We start from the raw sequence: 20,030 nt of genomic DNA, 5'->3' as shown, positions 1-20,030 counted from the left end.
GCCTGGACTCAGTCACTGCATGATAAAACCGACATAAAGGTTAGAGCTATAGCCACATTAGACTGTTCTCACTTAAAATAGTAGTAATATATATGTCTTTTGACCAGCTGAACAAGCTATGAACACAACACTGACATATTATAATGGAAAGTTCATAACTACCATGTTAGCCAACAATTAAAGGGGAACACCACCAAAAATGAAGAATTCCAATATGCTATTTCCATAGCCTGGGAAAGTTCAATCAATATACTGTATACGTGAACATAAACTACTCTCTCTCAAAGCCAGAAACCAGAGAAGTAACATCAAACTTGTGATGTTATAGGGTATAAAGTCTGGGCTTGCTCCATAGATGACAGTGAATAGGAGCCTGACTTTGTGAACCAGCAGTTTGTTTTCCTTCTTTATATCCAAAATGAGCTTTGTTCTATTGTAGTGTTCTCCGTTGTGAAACAGAAAACATATCCATATACTCAGAACATTCCTCTACCTGTTCTCATTCAGTACATTTACATGCACAGTTAAGTCGAGCAGTTATGACTCAACTAGGCTATTTACTGTGATTGTGTCAGTATACAAGCACGGTAGGGGGATCTATTCACTGACCGAAGTACGTCCGACTCCACTACCATAGGTGACCCCCTATCAGCTTGTTAGTATTGGAGCTTTTTCCAGTTGACCTATTACGTCACAGACCAAACAATCAGCAAACAAATTAGCTACGGTTAGCTAGCTGCAAACTGGTACCATTGTGGACAACTTTATGGCTCTGTACTCTTCATCCGTACAAATATACATGGCTCCGGATGTAGATTTCGCCATGTTGTTACCAGCTTCTTCTTCTCTTAGACTTAATGCTATTTGACTTTCAGGACAAAGACCAGGGTAGAAACTGTGGAGCATGCGCCGAGTGCCTCAGCCAGTTAGGGTCAGACTGACTGTATACATGCAGAAGTAATTGAACTTTCACTTGCGTTATCTGGGTGTGTTAGCCCGACTTTAAGAAATGTGAATTAGAACAAATTCAGTTGGACAAACTTGTTTACGTACATGTATTTAAAAGGTTTTAGTCAGACTAACACAATAAATTGATTTTCTCTAATGTCATGTGAATTCATTGTCTCTGGAGCAGCTCCAGACTTTATACTTGATGACATTACAAATTTGAGTTTTAGTACTCTAGCTTTTGGATTTGGAAGAGTTGTTCATTTTTACTAATATTTTGGACTGTCTTAGACCATGGGAATAACATGTATGGATTTTGAAAATGGGTGTACTTTTTTTTTACCCTTTAATCTCTCTAATTATTTTTCTTGTTTAATCTATTAGTTGTTTGGTCTATAAAACGTGAGAAAATGGTGAAACATGTCAATCAGTGTCAAAGCCCCAGATGACATCCTCATGTCTTTTGTCCACAACCCAAAGATACTCACTTATCAAATTAGTTGGTGAATAATATAATAGTTGACAACTAATCAATTAATTGTTGCAGCTCTAAAAGAGATGCACTGACAAATAACCTAAACTTTATAATGGCGATTCCATATGTAGTTTACAGTATTACAAATGAGCCTGACTAATATTAGATCTGATTTAATCCAGTACGTGTCATCATGATTCACTGTCTCACAACTAAAATGTACCCACTGATGGATTCAAAATATAGTACTGTGCTACTGAAATTTTTTCTAGCTTCAAAAGTTTCCGTTGTCAAACCAGAAAATGAATTTTTTGAGAGTTGTGATGACCTTTGTCATATTTGGGTAGATGCAGGCAACAGCATGTGTGACACAGGTCACAGGAAAGACACTTGGTGACTAATTTTGGTTTCCAAAGAAACTAACAAATTAAGATCTGATCTGTAAAATGTATATGCTAGCCTCTACCTTTCACCTGTAACAGTCAAAGCATTAAAGCGGATTATTCATAAATAATTAAATAAGAACAACAAAAAACTTGAGCACATTCTTACTGACTGGAAAACTGTTACATACACCAATCAGCCAGAACATTAAAACTACTAGTGAGGGATGTGAATAAAACTGATAATCTTGTTACAATGCAGTGTTCTGCAGGGAAACCTTTGGTCCTGTGGAGGCATGGACACAGGACCTCTGAGGGTTACCTGTGGCACCGGGGTGCTGAGGGCCGATCCTTGAGTCCTGTGGGTTGTGAAGTCTGGTACTGCATGTCCCACAGATGCTCAATCAGATTAGGATCTGGGAAATCTGGAGGCTGGGTCATACCTTGAGCTCTTTGTCACGTTCCTCGGGTCATTCCTGAGCAGATTTTGCGGTGTGGTATGGGGCCTCTGCCATCAAAAAGTGTTGTTGCCATGAAGGTGTGTACTTGATTTACTGCAGGGCTTGGGTGGGTTGAGTGTGTCAGGTGGCATCTCCATGAATGCCAGGACCCAAGGTTTCCCAGCAGTCTGGGACATGATCAAAGTTATCTTCTTCATCTGTCAGTGGTTTTAATGTTTTGGCTGATCAGTGAGGAATAAAATTAGAAATAAGATGAACACTTTTTTAAACCCTAAATCTATAGAGCAAGTGATAAAATAACAAAACATGCCTGTAGCTGTGCTACTACAAATGTTGTCGGAAATATAGATATATTTTTCACTTTAATGTTGTGTGTTCATCAGTTAAGACTTTACTTTGAAAGTTTTAACCAGAAGTCCTGGCTGGTAACACTCCCTCACACTTTGTACATGTGTCTCCCATCCCAGAGCTGTAGATGGGACAGTTTGGGCAGTCAGACTTCATTCATATTCATAACAATGAAGTAATATATAATTCCATTAAATTGTTGCATGCTCAATGAGATCAAATCAACTTGGAAAAGTGTTCACATAAATGGAACTATGTAAGTGCAAATGCAAATATGTAAGTGAAACCCACCTTTAAACGAAGAATATGGAGCACCATCCAGTGACCAAATCTCATATTGCACCAGAAAACCAATGGGAGTTGCAAAGCAGCCAATCACAATAACAAGAACTCATTCAAATAAACTATCTTTATATTTCATTATGAAAAGAAGAAGCTACATAAAGTCTGATGTACAACAAATCTGACGTTCTAAAGGCTTTCATTCATTCATTTGATCATCCATGAATGAATTCTTCGCTATTAAAAAAGATATACAAATATTGCCTCCAAACTGTAAGCCCTTCAGAAAGTATAATGGTGACATCATCTGAGGTAAAATAAGTACAATATAATAGCAAAACAATTCACAATTAAGTATGAACATACAAAATAAAAGGAAGGATTTCTAATAACATAGTAACAAATAATAATACATTTTCAATATTTCAACACATGACACTTTAAACCTATGACAAACAGAACTAAAGTACTCTAAACCTATAAGAAGTCTTGTTAGGATACTTAACGACAATGACAGTAAAATCTAAATGTTCCAGAAATATTACAGGTGAAAAACATCACACGTTTTTACAATAAAACATATGACAGCATAAACACTGAATATCACAGACCCACACACACCCACACACACACACACACACACACACACCAACACAATGATACATAAATCAATAAAAGGTTAACAAACAAAATAAAAAAAACTGTCTCTGTGTGAGTATTTATCTTGTCAAAATCCTATTTGTTTACACTGTCTTTCTAACTTCTCCATCTCTATTAAAATACTTCTAACTTTATAATCTAAATTCAGCAGAAGCCGATGTGTCAATCACCGCAGGCGGCGAGGTACAGGAGGTGCTGCGTCTGTGTGTCTCTGAGTGGGTCTTTGAGGAAGTGCTCGCGTCGGGCAGGATATGTAGCGCTCATGCATCTTCTCTGGCACCCTATGGGAAACAGACAGTTTCATGAGGTCATTGACTATAATGCAACAGCAACAGTACATACAGTATACAGTAAAGGGTGGATAACTGTGTAATCATCACTTTCAGTTAAACTCGCAAGTTCACACATGCGGCCTCATCAGACACACCAGCACCTCAAACTTTCTTGGCATGGTGTAGGTCAGTGATTGTAACTTGCAGCCTGCCAAAGCTTTCCCTCTGGCCCACAAAGTAATAATTAATTCAGAAAATGTGATAAGCAACCCTAAAAAGAATTTGGATGGAATTAAATTTATTACGCTAGGGATAATTTACCAACCCAAAATATGTGCGTTTGACCCACAGGCACCTAAGAGGTTATAAATTTGTGCGCTATAAGTGGTAGTGATGCGACAGGTTTGAGTATGCTTGCTAGAAAAATGTCAAAACACCAAATGTCAAAGTGACAAAGCAGCAGGCAGAGTAAGTTATTAATAACTGAAAGAGACAGTGTGCACTAGTTCACCTTCCACTTCCCCTCTCTATGTCACATTCTCTTTCTCGCTCTCACACACACTCACACACACACAGGGACAAACTCAATGCTCTAATTCAACATATAGTTTGTTTTTTTCTCGTGATCTCATTTAACATTTCATTTGATTTAATTTTAAACAGTGATAGGCTACTTCTCTCTTTATGTATCTCCAAATGCAGTTGATTCATTATTATGATGCCTACATTTATTTAAGAAACATTATTTATTTGTTCATTCGTTATCTGTAACTGCTTATCGTGTTAGGGGTCGTGAGGGTGCTGGAACCTATTCCAGCTGACACTGGGCAAGAAGTGGGGTGCAACAGGGTGCTGGACAGTTTACCAGACTATCACAGGGCTGATGCATAAAGACAGGCAAACAATTCATGCTGAAATTCACACCAAAAGGCAATTTAGAGTCACCAGTTAGCCTAGCCTGCATGTCTTTGGACTGTGAAAGGAAGCCAGAGTACCTGGAGGGAACCCACACTGACATGGGGAGAACATGCAAACTCCACACAGAAGTGCTCCCCCCACCCCAGGGCTAGCATTGTCCCCTCACAGCAAGAGGGTTCTTGCACTGCACCACCGTGCCACTGAAACATTACTTAGTCCATTCTAAATTTCTCGATTCAAATAACTACTAAGCTATTGAAGTTTGCTGAACTTGGCTGATGATTAATGCATTGTTGGGATTTCAACATCACGCTTATGCGAAAAGCCAGACATGCAACTGCCATATTACTCTGTTACTGTTGTATTTGCATGCCAACTGAACAGACTGATGAAACATCTCCCTCTCTGACACACGCACACACACACACACACACACACACACACACACACACACACGTTTAGAGACTTAATGTTCACAAAGAAGTAAGATTCTTCATGTACAAATGGCATCATAAACAAGAAACAAAGATGACATATACAACACACTATAATACCATAAATATGTGTTCAACAACTGAACAAACTAGAGGTGTATCAGAGTTTATACCTGGTATGGTGTGGTACACACTGAGATGTTACCCACATTAGTTTTTGAAGATAAGACCTCTATCATTTAAGATAATCAGACTGCTGAGTTTCTGAAAGTTACAGGAATTCAGTGCCGTTATAGTTAACAATCAGACCACTTTTAGCATCACTTTGATCTGAGCTTTTAAAATGTTCTCAATATGTGCTCTCTCACCTCTGTGTAGATATTTATGTGTTTTCACAGAATGAACATTAGCGCCTTCAACGCTGTCTCACTTTGGCTTCCTCCAAAATGCTGAAATGTACAGTTGTGAATCACTGATGGGTGAACATTTCCTTTTTATTACGACTGTCACTTATAGCAACCTGCAGGTTCTATACTGGTCTCTCTATATTTTTTCTGTCACATGTCCACACTCTTACTCCTACACTTCTATTAGAATTGCTATTAGACATTGCCACGTTGTAATACGATATATTTGCTGTATCGTATTGTTTTATATACAATTGTATTGAAGCATATTGCTCAGTGCTGTACTGTTGGGCATAGTAACATCAGTAAACACATTCACTGGTCTTTAAACTAACCTTTCTGGGATCCGTGGAGGAATTCTAGGTGGAGAAGTAATGGGAGGAGCATCGGAGGGCCGCGGAGGTCGTGGTGGGGGAGGAAGATTTTCTATTGTGTCCTTTAGAAAAAAAAAAACAATATATAAATTACCGGATCAATGGAAATTTCATCCACACCTTTTTGATTATTGATAAATAGATTAGGTAATTTTTCATGTAAATGAGCTCCGTTTATATAGTGCCTTTAACTTCAGCGCTTCACAATTTACCTCTCACTCATCCATCTGCACTCACACTCATAAACCAAATTGAATCTTCACTTGCTCTTGTGGTGTGGCACACTCGACCCTGTCCTCTGCACTAGTAACATCCATGACATGTCTACACGAGGCAGACAAAGTCTAGTGTTCAGTTTTATTCCGTAGTCACTGGCTACGTCAGTTCTTCAGTTCCTGAAATACTTACAAGTACAAATCTACTTGAAGTTTCAAAAGTTGTTAAAGTACTCAAACTGCAAGACCCACATTTTCTTTCTTGTGAAATCTTTGAAGCTTGTCACGTATTGCTCAATGGTTTCTCAGAAATCACTTGACTGGCTGTAATCAGAATGGTGATGGGGTTTTTTCCTGCAGATTTAAATTTTGATGCTCTTATTGGAACCCCGTATTCATGTCAAAAGGGTGTGATGAAGGTCCATAGGCCTGCATTGATTACTGAATCTAATCTTTAATTTTTATTTTTGATTGATCGATTAATAATTTAGTCATCTAAGGTTATTACAATTTCACTAAAGTGCAAGGCAAAATCTTTAAAGTACTTGTTTTGTCCGACCAACAGTATAATACTTCAGTATATCAAGCATTTATGGATCTATACAGTATATACATCCAGAAATGCAGCAAATCTTCACAAATGACAAGCTAACTAGAGAGTATTTGACATTTCTGCTTGAAATGGGGCTGCTGTGGCTCAGGAGGAAGAGCGGGCTATCCTTTAATCACAAGGTTGGCAGAAGTGCCCTTGAGCTATACACTGAACCCCAAGTTGCTTCCAATGGGCAGGATCTTGCATTGGTGTATAGACACTAATTCAGCCATTAAAAGCTTGTCATTGAGGGGCTAACTGTCCAGTGTAACACTTTGTGATGCTGAAGGAGTTACGTTTGTGTCAGGTGAGGATTGCTGTTTTCACACGCAGTGAAAATGCAAACGCTCATGTTGTTAATTCGAGCTCACCTCAAAGTCAGGCTCTGTCCCACTGCTGTAGCTAAAGGTGCTGTGAGTGCTTAGTCTGTTGCTCTCAGTACCTGGTGAGAAGGAACACAAGGTTAATGCGGAAATAAGACACGTGATTGCAAATGTTTCTCTGAGGTTAGTGCTTGTGGTGAATTATGCTGTAAGACCACTTCACCAAATGTGGATAAAAATATCTGTCTGAGTCTTGCAACAAAGATGTTACAGTGTACAACATGTCTGCAGGGAGAGGTATGAGCGATCACAGTGAGAATAAACAGAGAACAGACAGACTCATTCCACGGGTTTGAGAATCATGAGGCAAATTCTTCGAACTTTGGCAACCTATCAGTGCATTTGAAAGCATGATGTTGGAGCTCTTCTGATATTTACATGCAATTTTCTGATATTTTTATTTAGCTTTAAGCAAGCTTTTGTGGAAAAAAAATGATACAAAGCACAGGAGATTAAAGTAGCAGTTCCTTCATAAAAAATACAAGTAACTAAGAATTCATACTGAACAATAGTTCCATGCCCATACTATTCTAAGCCAGCTCATATGAAAACAATATAAACATAAAAGTAGTCGTGAAAAACCCTGAAAGAACAAACAATATAACTTAAACATACCGTGACTGTTAAGGATTAATTATGTCTCTGATAAGAGGCTGACAGATCTTAGCCAAGGCCCGTCTTTAACAAAGAACCTGAGTTTGTCAAACAGTAATCTGACTGTGGGAACATTCTGTTTCCTCTAAAACACACTTTTTCTTTTTTAGCTCAGCTGTAGGATGGTTGGCAGCTGAAGGATTGTTGTTATAACTCTCTATAAGTGTAAAAGTGAAATCTGAAACAACTCATTCAAAATGTTATATGGGCCAATAGAAGTAGTTCACTGACATCTATCACAGGGCAAAGCACTGAAGCTGATTTGCTGTCTGGAGAGTTTTCCAGAAATCAGGTGTGTAATTTTGTCTTTGAATAACTGAGTCTGTGAATGACTTTTAATCTGAGACCATGCCTAGAATAAACAGAACAAGTGTGAATCTCCTCAAGACTAATTACCCAAAGCTCCTCAGAGATGTGTTTTCCCTGTATTTTCTCGTATTTGATCTCGTTCGCATTCATAGAGGGAGTGTTAACAGATTGAAAGACATCATAGCGAAAGGGCGCAGTCATAGCAGGATTTATCTGTAAGTATGTCAAGTTTAGGGTGTTAAGTCTTTTTTTCAGAAGTGGTTGTGAGGGTGTAGTTTCTGATTAGCAGGAATTAAAAGACACTACTGGGAAATCCATGTTTTCCTTGCAACTGAGCAACAGCCACATTCAGGAACAGGCCACCAAAAGAAATACCTGACACATTGTGTGTCATACTGTAAAGAAACAAAATAAGGAAGCTATGGCTTGTTAAGTGTTGTGAAACAAAGCTCTGAGAAAAGGTCTCAACCTAAAAATGTAAGGGAGGAAATCTAAAGCGTTCATATCTCTCACACGTAATGGGATGGTAACCATTATCATGACTATTACCGTTTCTTTTAGACAAAGGTAGGCAGGACACAGGAATAACGTAGTGTCTTATTTAGTATGAAGTCAGAAGAAATGTGCTTATTGACAAACATCCCTTTAGTTGCTGGTATGAAAAAAACATTCTAGAGTTAAGTCTGTTCAGTCCACTTCTTAATCTAGTTTTGGATTATTCCACTGGATTTAACTTCAAGCATTTTTACCTCCCACTGCCAAACTGGTGCCCAGTTGGGCAAATAGGACAAAAAAAACCTTCAAGCTTTTTTTATAAAAAGTTGCAACAGTTTCACATGTTGGTGCCTCAAATATCACTGCTGCCTCCAAGTGCCACTATGCAAGTCCTGAGCATCCCTTCTGAGTTCATTTAGCAACAACCTGAGAGTGATGTATAGAAAGGATTGACTGATGATCAGAACTGGGATTCAGGGAGTCCTTAGTCAATAATTCTGCTCTATCTCCTCACTTTTTTTAAGACAAACCAAAGGGACACATAAAATTATGAAGTGCGTAATAAACAGCTATTTTCTCTTCCTGCTTGCCTGCATCATGTGGAGACTCAAACAAGCAAGCAGGTGCAGACACCAATAGCAAGTCACCAGTCCATCACAAAACAACAGTCACTCAAAGTAGTTTATTCAACATTGCTCCTGACAGATATGTAATTGGAAAGTGAAGAGAAAGCTATGCAGACACAAGAAGAAAGCGCAAGAGCTGAGAAACTGCACTTTGGTCTTGTTTAGTTACATATCTGAGCAAACAGCAACCTCAAGGGCTGAAAAATGAAGCTATGTGCCAAAACTGCAGTTCCCTTAATAGCCACTTGAGGCTGACCCCAAAAACGAGTCAGTCCCCATAGACCACCCGAGGCTGGTTCTACGCAGGGGCAAGAGGGGGAAATGCCCCCTTAAACAAATGTCTTGCCCCCTCAAATCAAATCCGCCGAAAAAGGCACAAAACAGAAAAGTTTTCTCATCTGTCTCCACTTCACTCCGTGCTTTGTGCCGGCTGTGTGTGATCTACTGTCTGCAAAGACCCTCTCCCCAGTAAACACCCAATCACTATTTAGTATGCAAATGAGCCAAGATGCATCGGCGTCAGGTTTCTCAGTCTCAGTGAGGCAGAATGCAGCAGTAAAGTGAAGCGTCTCGTGTCGTGAGATACTTAATATATAGTTAACAACAAAAAACAAAAGTAAATATAGCAGTGTGAGCATAGAGAGTGAGCCTGTCAGTGCGAACGTTTCTTTAATCACACAAGCACAGCGAGAGATGAGTGCCTGCTGCATGTCACATGCTGAGGACAAATGCCCTGTGTGTGCCAGACCCCTACATAAAGCCCCGCCCAGCCTCTAGTTCTGCATGCTGTTTTTTTGATAATCACAGCGATTTTTACAAAGCTTTTATTAACTTTTCAGTCCTGCAGCTTTCAGCAGCTCAAAGGAGAGTGGAGTGAAGAGAAATCTGTTAAATTGCTAACAAAAAAAAAACAACAAAAAAAGGACCAAAAAAAACCCCCAAAACAAAACAAAACAAAAAAATATAAAATATTCTGCTCTAGCCTATATCTGTTGTGTTTGTTAGTTCTGTTAGTTTGGTTTTGGTTATTTTGGTAAATACTGGCTATAGTGAGGTTATTGTAATTATTAGGTTCAAATTTATTTCATATGTCTAGATGCCTAATGGCCATCCAATAAGATAAATGTTAAGATGTTGGTTGTGCCTGGATGAAGGATATTTTTATTTTATTTTTTCTTAATTTTTATTTTATTTTTTGTTTATTTTATTTTTCAGTTTTCCTCCCTGAGAGATTGCCACTGTATCGTGGTCAGGGGGTCTGCTTGCCTCAGTGACCCTAAGAGCTATACCAGCAGGAGCTTAGTCTTCAGATGGGACACCCAAGTTGGACAGGTCTTAGGGTAGAGGCCTGACAAAGTGCAATCCATTTCTTTAGGTTGGGGGTTGGACACACAGCTAACAACAACCTAATTCCATGTAGAAAACACTGTTATCAATAACAAAACAAGCGGCGAGCACATTTGAGACCACGGTGCTTTGACACCCTCCATAGGGCACTCACACAGCATCCCCACATCCTGCAAGTGAGTGAGTGAGTGACTTTTATTTGTCAGCTCTACCTACGGCAAAACTGCTGGAGCATGATGCCCCCTTCACATTTATGACTGCCCCCTCATATATGCCTGCCTAGAACCGGGCTTGAGACCACCATGTTGCAATGCCCATATTTACAGCAGAAATGACCATATTTACAGCCTGGTACCCCAGCATTGGTCTCTATAGCTAATTTCCCTTTTCATAACAACAGTATGGGAGGTGAATTTTTCAGTCACCTGTTTGAATGTTATTAAAGATATACAGGATGTGCAGGATTTTCCTAAAAACAATGTATAAACTCATACATAAGTAACCTCTCTTAATATCACTTATGACCCATTAGAAGTGTGTAGCAGTGTATTTTTCTGTAGAGAATCTTCTCGCCTGTATTTTCTCCTTTTCTCTGTGCTCAGGATGTTTGTGGGCACCCCACAGCACACCGGTGAGGTTGGGGCTTTATAAAAAAAGTAGTAACCAGGTGCCAGACTGAAGCAGCATGCATCAAAGAGACACAGCACATAAAAAATGCAAATATTGCAAGGTGAAACGCCAAACAAGAGTGAAAGTGGGGTTGGCTTTTACCTTCACTTTCGCTGGTGAAAAACTGACAATTCTGCATAGTATACTTTACAGTTTAAAGTTATGTCTAATGAAGGGTGGGGTCGCTTTAAATGACAGGCTGTCAACAGATAGTGTTCTCGGGCTCCACCCTCTTCTCCAAACATGATCACTTTTGATCCAAGATGGCAAAATGCCAAACTTGAGTCTTTCAAAGCAGTCCTTAGAGGAGTCTACAAACCAATGGCTGACATCACTGTGGCTAATCCATTATTTTTATACAGTCTGTGGTTCTGACCACTGAGCCACGGTGTTGCAGAACAAACAAATAAAGAAGGATTCGGACTCACTGGATGTGCTGGACGTGCTGCCTGTTTTCCAGCTGCCTCTCTGGATAACCTGAGTCGCTGGAGGAGGTGGTGCCACCATTCTGGGTGCTGGCTCATACACAGCACACTCTAATGTCACACCGGAACCCCAGCCCAAGCTCCTCTGCAGCGGAGCAGATATCTCGTAATCTAAGAGGGGAGAGATCACATCAAATATTAGCGCTTTTTATAACAACAGGATGTTTTTTTTTTTTGCTTTGCACAGCCCATGAATTAATCATCGAATAACTGCAAAACACACTTAAAGTCAGTTCATTGTGTACATAAATATTACAGCCGCATTAGAGCCAGTTCATTCATAATAAATAAAATAAATATTAAAAAATAATTATTATACCAAGGTCCTTTCCGGACTTTTCTCTCTCTTTGTGACGTCTGGTGATGCTGTCTCGTAATTTCTTCAGATTTTCCTTAAGAAAAAAGAAAAAAAGCACACACAACACATGTTAGATCTATTTATTGAGCACTACTCAGCACCTGACAGACCATAAAGTTTGTAGAGCAGACGTACCTGCTGATAGCGTATGGAGCTAGACCTCCGTTCATGGTCAAATTGCCAGGCCTTGAACTCCTGGACGGCCTCATCCACAGTAATTTCCCCCACTTTCACCCTCTCCTGCAGAGATATGAGCTGCCTCTGTCCAGGTGTCTTCATCCCAGCATAAGGGTCATAAACAGAAGAGGGGGCATCCACCGCAGGCCGAGCTGAATGGGTGGAAAAGGTTGACATTAAACAAAAACAGAGGAGTTATCAACCAATGTGAATGTTTGCACTCTGCATTATTTCATGCCCATGAATAGCAGAAAATATGAAGTGAAAGTAAAAGTCAGAGTCAAAGAGGCACTGATGTGTGAAGCACAGCATTTTGATCAGGTCTGTAGTGTCTCTGGGTACAAGTCAACAACCTGCCTAACCAGCCTGCCAAAATAAGCACAGTATATTGTATAGGGACTTGTGAAACCAGTTAAAACTTCGAACCGAAAGGGTAATTCCCCCTGACTGACATTTCTCAAAAATAGTGTTCATATCGCCTATCTCCTCTCTTACAGTTGCACAAGAAATGTGAACAGCAAATTGTATTTTCATTCACTGTCTACAAAAAAACGAGGTGGTTATGCTAATAGGGCCCACACGCAATCAACAAGCATGAATTTGAGTTTGAGTTTGAGTTTGGTTATGTAATGTGAATCTGTTTAGAAGTTAAGTGCCTTTTTGTTATGGGCTCATAACCCACTGTGCCCTCCCCACTGGCTATCAGCTATCCTTTGGCTCATAACAAATCTTTCCACAAAATCTTGTGCAAGTCTGTGAATCCATTTGGAAGTTATGCATCTTTTTTTTTTACAGGCCACTCTCACTGTCCCCATACCAAAGACTGTATAAAAAAAATTAGACGCAGCAACCATGATGTCACCCACTGGTTTGTGGACTCCACAAATTTGAAAAGAGGTTTACATGATTAAATCACCTAAATATTTTCCTAATTCATAATTAACTCAACCTTCTTTAATTAACAAATTTCAGTGTAGTAAATTGCCTGTTCAATTTACCTTTTCAATATTTTACAAAACAAAAAAATATACGTGTTTGGCTCCATCCACAATGAGGCTGAACACAACCAGTGAGATTATCAACAGTTTTACGGTGGTCAAATCAACTTAAAATGTAACTGATTAAAAACAGACTTGAAAAAAAGATTGTCAGTGCTATTTTCAATTAATTAAAATGTGCTTTACCTGCAGGATATCCCATTTCCATTGTTTTATTCTGCGACGTACCTTTATCTGAAAATACTTTCAAAAATATTGTGTTATCTATTTTTGTCTGGAGAGAAATTTTATTAAATTTGATGTGTAGAGAGAATACTTGGTGAAAGAAAAAGAGACAAGAGCGTATTACCTCTAGAGATGTAGGTCATAGGCTTTTCAGGTTCAGACTCAGGCTCAGGTCTGGGGATGGGGGCTGGTGGACGGTTCAGGATTCTTGGGTTATAGGTGCCATTTGCATCCACAGTATCATAGATATCCTCTGGGAAGATATCGTATGGATCCTCCTCTTCTTCAATTTGATCTAAGTCATTATGACTGTCTTTTTCCTCTTCCTCATTTTTAAGGTACTCGCTGTTGCCCTTGTTTACACTGGCATGTGGTTTTGCTGAGGGACACAATGTAACTGCATTACCCATACTATATTACGTTTAATGTGCCATATTATAAATGTTTCCATTTAAAGGTCCAGTGTGTAGGATTTCGGGAGTTATATTGGCAAAAATGGAGAATAATATAATAAGGATATTTTCTTCAGTGTATAATCAAGAATCACTGTGTTTTCATTACCTAAGAATGAGGCATTTATATCTACATAGGAAGCGGGTTTTTGTCCACAGACATTGCCATGTTGCCCTGCCATGTTACTAGCAGTAGCCCACAATGGAAAAAAAACACAAAAACTGGCTCTAGATAGGGCCATTTGTGGTTTCACGTCCACCACCGTAGTAAGCAGCCCCTCTGTGATGAGCAGTGTCAGAACACTAATTTTTAAACATGAAATTGTTTCACTCAGTGTTTTTACCAGTTTAAATCACCAGGTCTGTTTGTTTTGGAGAGGAAGAGAGCTCCGTGGATAATTCAGCTCCAGATAGTTTAAAAAAAGAACCTGACTGTAAAAACCTCAGTTATCAGAGACAGCAGAGAAAAAGTTGAGGTCTGAGGTGCTGGTCTAGCGGCCAATCTGCCACGTGCTGAACAGCTTAGGAGAAACCCTGATTTGTAACATTAAACTGCTTTATTCAGTCTTCTTACCAGTTCTAATCACAGAGTCTGTTTGTTTTGGAGAGGAAGGGACTGAGAATTCTTGCCAGGTGAAGTTTCGGCTGGTTGGAATCTACAATCCTCACCACAAGATGCCACTGAACCCCTCTGTTTCCCTTTAAGTCTACACACTGGACCTTTAAGATCATTGTTATTAAAATGCGTACCTTGGAAGAACTTCCTAAGCATAGCTTCCTCTGGGTTCTCATCTACTGCAGTCATCACCTCATCTGAAAACAACAACAAAAAACATCATCAGTATCAGCAACAGTTTAACCACACATTTAGTCTGAAAAACAAACACATGTTAGTCTTACATAGGTCCTCTGCACATTCTGGATTAATCCCAAGCATTGACTCATATATGTCCTCTGAGCAACCTGAGTACTTCATCATGATATCTTGAGAGGCAGCTGACATCGACTCATACACCTCTACTCCCTCCTCTGTGTTGATTGAGTCCTCAATGTGACACTTGAGCATGTCTGCTGTCTCCTAAATTTGTTTGAACACAACAGAGGCAGACAATGAGTAAAAAGATCCAAGAACCTGACTGTCAGAAGAAAAACACTTTGTTGGATACTACATAAAAATAAGTTCACCACTGGACTTACAACAAATTCATCCATGAACTGTCTGAGGTCAGAGAAGCCACTCTTCTCCGCGAGCGTGTTTGGGTAGTCTCCAGACTTGTTCATCACGCTGTAAGCCTGCAGAGCCCCGGGACACTGAAGGAGAATGGTGGTCAGCTTCTTCAGGCCGTACTTAGCAGCAAAGTGAAGCAGCGTGGGAAGCTCCTCGTTACGCTGATCTGAAGGACAAAAAGCAAATCAGATAAAACCATTTGAATGACTGTGTATTGACTCATAAAAGCTGTTTGCATTCTCTGAGGTTTCATTATAGTAGAACAAACAGGCTTTGCAGATCTGGATAATTATGCTTTCAAGTACTTCCAGATATGTTCTCAGGATACATTTGCAACAACAGCACATCTGCCCCCAACTTTGAGAAATTATTTGGTGAATGACCCCAAATACATCAGCTTTGGCAATTAACAGAACAAGAAATCAGAGTTTTGTACTCACATGTCGCCATATTGTCTTCTTCAATCTGTCTGATTCCAAATAGCTGAAGGCTAGTGGCAGGCATCCTGGATTTTAGCGAGTCAGTTAGCATTTTGTCCAGAGATTCTTTTGCACTGGACGTCAAGTTGAAGGCCTGAAAGTACAAAATAACTTACATAAACTTGAGAGCTACTAACATTGGCAAAAACAACACTGTTTACTATAAGACATATTGTCTTGCCTGGCAGATGAAGTTAACGGGATCAGTAGCATTTTCAAGACAGCGACTGACTTCTTGCATATTTGTATAATATGTAACAGGACTCAGGCTGACACAGGACTGGTCAGTGTACATGGTGAGTGAAACCACTCCGACAGGCATATCTAGGGGAAAAAATACAGAAAACACAGTGATATAAGTTTTCAAGATCTTGCCATCAACACTGAAAAGTTTGTGGTCACATGATTTCCTGGGGATACTTACCCGGTGCAGCAACACTTATAGTGTATTCATTCTCCACTGTCCCTAGGACCCTTTTTGCAGCTCCATTTTCAGGTGAAAACTCCACCTGAGGTACTGACCCATCATCTACTTTATGCGTGAAAATGATAAAAAGTTTCTCACGATCCTTTAAAAAAAGGGAAAACAGAATTAATATAGCTTTGCAGTAATTATTTTTAACTAGGACATGATAAATATTTCTGCATTTAATTATTTCTCACACACAATAAGTTAAGAAAAAGTGGGAACTACTGTTTGTTAACACACTCGCTACATAAGCTCTGATTCATACTTATATTATCATTGATGTTTTTATGATGTTATTACTTCAGTCTTACCCCGCACAGAACTCTGTTTGGTTGAACGGTAAGACAGGTGAGCTGCGTGGGTGAACTAAGTTCCCCAATCGTTGAATTCCCTGTGCTCACTGCCTCTTCACCCTTCAAGACAGTTTCTTGTTGCTGTTCTGACTCCACTTCCTCTGTATTATCAGTGGTTGGATTTTCAGTTGGAGAGGCTGCTGTGACCTGAAACTCTGCTGCTGCTACAGCTTCGCTCTCATGTTCAGCTTCAACTTGTCTGCCTTTAAATTAAAACAAAAAAAAAAAAAACAAGGAAATTAAAAAGCACTAAAAAGCATTTTCCCCATAGACCACCATTATAAAAGTGACGTCTGTAAAACTGTTGACATGACACCTCAAACTGCAAACAAGTATGACTCTTTCTATTCTGAATTTTTGATCCACGGAGGTCTAATATTTGTAAAAACTTTACTGAGCAGAGAAAAGAGATTTAAAAAATGTATGACATTATCACAATGTAAAGTTCATGAGCTGAGCAGGAACTTGCATATTCAGTGTCTGCATAATGCGGAGGTAAACCAAGAAACTAGAAACTCTTTTTGGCGTATGCACCAGGCAAGCAGTTAGACTGAACAGGCGACAGCTTGGGGTTTGCTATCTAGTTATTATTAGATATCTACGTTCTATGATCACCTACATTTTCTGCGGAGCTTAAACGTGTTTTTATTCAGCCCTCAATTATTCAGAAAGGGCTAAAGGGCTAAAAGTTAACGCAGTTTTCCCATTACACTTGCAGATCAAGGGAAAACTGCTAGTTCTGTGGATTAATCTTATTAACCAGGTCATTGTTTCCAGAAAGGCAAGATAAATAAACATTTCTTGTCCAATCTTGACCACCAGATATGGCATGAAATTTGATTTACTTTCGACACTTTGCAGTGGAGCAGAGTTCAATATCTCACACCTTTACTACATAAATCTGCAAATGGGTAAGTGAGATACCATAATATGTGTTTATGTAATTTAGGTGATCTGTCTCTTTTATAGATTTTGTTTGCTCTTTGAGCCTCTAAGAAGCTTATCAGAATTTTAAATAGTTGTAAGCTGTTAAGCTTTGGGAAAGAAGAAATAATTCAGTGTGATAGGTTTTGCATACTGTCAGCAATGGACTCCAGAATGGTGGAGATGTAAAGAGCTGGCTCGTCCTCAGCATAGAGTTTTCTCCAGCTGGGCCAGTCTTCGAAGCAGTCCGCTGGTACTTCATCCTCTGGCACACCACACAGCAGCGCCACCACTCTATGTGGAGGATAAAGGAGTCTCTGAAGTGCTCCCTCCAGCTCATGGTCATACAGCATGTCCAGGAGTGCTCCTGTGATGAGCAGCACAACGCACTTGCAGCTTTGGAAACATTCAAAGTCGTATCCGTGGTGCTGATCAGCTGGGTCGACTGTGTACAGCAAAATAGACCTTTTGCGGAATTTTCTGGAGGATTTCAAGATCTGCTGCAAATATGTTGCCCATTCCTGTGCCTCAGTCGTGTGCAGAATTAACAGCTCAGGTGCTGAAAGTGAATCAGATTTTCCTGAAATGACAAGCATATTACAGTGTGATTATTACATACAGTGCATGCATTCAAACAGTCTCAGAACTGCCCTACCGAAATGTCAAATTGGAAACTTTTGATCATTAGTTCCTTAAACACTGCTGATTCAGCCTGACCACGTGAAATGATTCACAACACTGTAATCAGCTCAAACATTACGCTAATGACATGACACTGGTCATATTATGTGTTGCTCTCCATGTTGCAGCAGGTAATGTTTGTCGTGGAAATGCTCCACAACATACCAGCTGTCCGGCTGTGAAAAGTCAAGGTGACTGTGGTTAGAGAATGAATGTCCGATTTGTTTGATATTTCAGCACAGAGCCAACAAGGAGTTGTGCAAACATTGCACTGTGTCAACACTGGTCAGAGTAATTTTGTTTGACTCATTACAGTGTTTAATCAGGTCAAGTTCACCTCTGTACATGCTAACTGGGAAAGAAATCCAACCTGACTATTTCACCTTCATCACAGTTCCCCCCGATGACGGGGCAGAGGGACTTGCCATCTGTTTCTTAATGGACCGATAACATGATTTGACTTTAGACGTGTGGGAAATTCTAAAATAACCTACATATATATTTAACCGTACAGGAAGGCTAAGATGCTGGCTTCCTCTTTCTTATAAACTCACAGAGAATTGTCAATCAAAGCTTTGTTAAATAAAGTCTAATTAAATAAACATATTTCAAAAGAAAGGATAAAACATTTTAAGAGAGTTATCAATATTGTGTTAAAAAAAATCTCTGTCTTTAGGTTTTTTTCACCACTTTCAACCAACTGAAAATAAATTTACAGAAAATATGTCGTATCTACCTGATTTAATCCTTGACACGGGTTCTTCCATGGTTGTGAAGCCTCAAAAGTGCACAAAATCACCCCACAAGAAGCATCCTTTGTCCAAATATGTCCTTTACTCAAGCTCCTTTGCTCTTCAACTGAGACTATAAGCGTTCAGCTATAGCCCTTTGCTCAGTTGTATTAATAGCAACACTTAGTTTCCTGATTTTGGTAACACTGCCCCACTTCCTGAAACAGTTGAAGAAGTGAGAAACTGCAGCACAGTGGTGTCATGTCGTGCAACATGTCTGCGATTACACTTGCCCATGGAAGTTTTTTATTAGTCATTTTCAGATAGTAGATTATGCAGGACAAAAATGTAAGAATTAAAAAGAAATATTTAAGAAATAAAAAGAAAGAAGTAGCTAAGAGTTAGTGTTTATTGTGAGACATGGCAGGCACAGACCCTGGCACAGAAAACAGATAACACAAAGCCTCTTCTATTTTACGTAGGAGCACTTTTAATACACTTTTGCTCTCTGTTCTCAAAAAATACTGCACGCACACACACACACACACACACACACACACACAAATACAGTTCACCTGCTGTGTGAGTCATATGCTTCTTCCGTTTTTTCACTTCCTTAACAAGGTGCAGTGTGTCTGGAGAGTTTCATATTCAGAGATACTGTAAGATTCTATCTCAAATTTAAAAACATTCTTATTTTAAAACAGTGACACAGTGGTCATGTTACCTCCCTACCTTAAAACTACCATAGATGTTCTGATGTAAAAGTTAATGTTAAACTAACATATCTATACATTTATGGGCAATAAAACCGACTTTAAACATGGTGATACACTTTTGGGTCATTGTAAAACTTAAACAAACAGTTCACCCCAAAATCTATCTAGATTGTTTTGGTGTGAGTTGCAAAGTGTTGGGGAAATCGGCCGTAGAGATGTCTGCCTTCTCTTCATTATAATGATACTAGATGGCACTTGGCTTGTTGTGCTCCAAAAAAAAAAAACAATAGATTTGGAAAAACCCAACAGCATCATGACCCTGTCACTAAAGGTAATCCACAGACCAAGGAGAAGTGTATATTTACAGCTACCTCATCCTAACACCAATGAACTACCTAACATAACAGCTCAGCTGAAGAGGAAGCCATTCATATTTATATCTCGCCCCTCTCATCCATGAGTAGACGGATGGCTGGTGTAGTTTGGTAGAAAGAAAACA

General features: G+C 39.4%; 1 protein-coding gene across 1 annotated transcript; it reads right to left on the bottom strand.

The window, feature by feature from the left end:
* Window positions 1–3,009: 3,009 nt before the first annotated feature.
* On the bottom strand, window positions 3,010–18,982 carry pik3ap1 (phosphoinositide-3-kinase adaptor protein 1). Its single transcript, XM_033612706.2, has 17 exons — window positions 18,818–18,982; window positions 17,555–17,980; window positions 16,435–16,679; window positions 16,079–16,223; window positions 15,836–15,978; window positions 15,616–15,748; window positions 15,145–15,341; window positions 14,848–15,025; window positions 14,698–14,760; window positions 13,620–13,874; window positions 13,457–13,513; window positions 12,231–12,424; window positions 12,057–12,129; window positions 11,681–11,848; window positions 7,141–7,211; window positions 5,924–6,024; window positions 3,010–3,838 (listed from the first exon to the last, which is right to left on the bottom strand). The coding sequence occupies exons 1-17, from the start codon at window positions 18,846–18,848 to the stop codon at window positions 3,724–3,726; spliced, it is 2,595 nt and encodes an 864-aa protein (XP_033468597.2). The 5' UTR covers window positions 18,849–18,982; the 3' UTR covers window positions 3,010–3,723.
* Window positions 18,983–20,030: the final 1,048 nt, after the last annotated feature.

The sequence above is a fragment of the Epinephelus lanceolatus genome, chromosome 17, assembly GCF_041903045.1.
Source record: "Epinephelus lanceolatus isolate andai-2023 chromosome 17, ASM4190304v1, whole genome shotgun sequence".
Taxonomy (NCBI): Eukaryota; Metazoa; Chordata; class Actinopteri; order Perciformes; family Serranidae; genus Epinephelus; species Epinephelus lanceolatus.
This window is presented reverse-complemented; position numbering and strand designations above follow the sequence as displayed.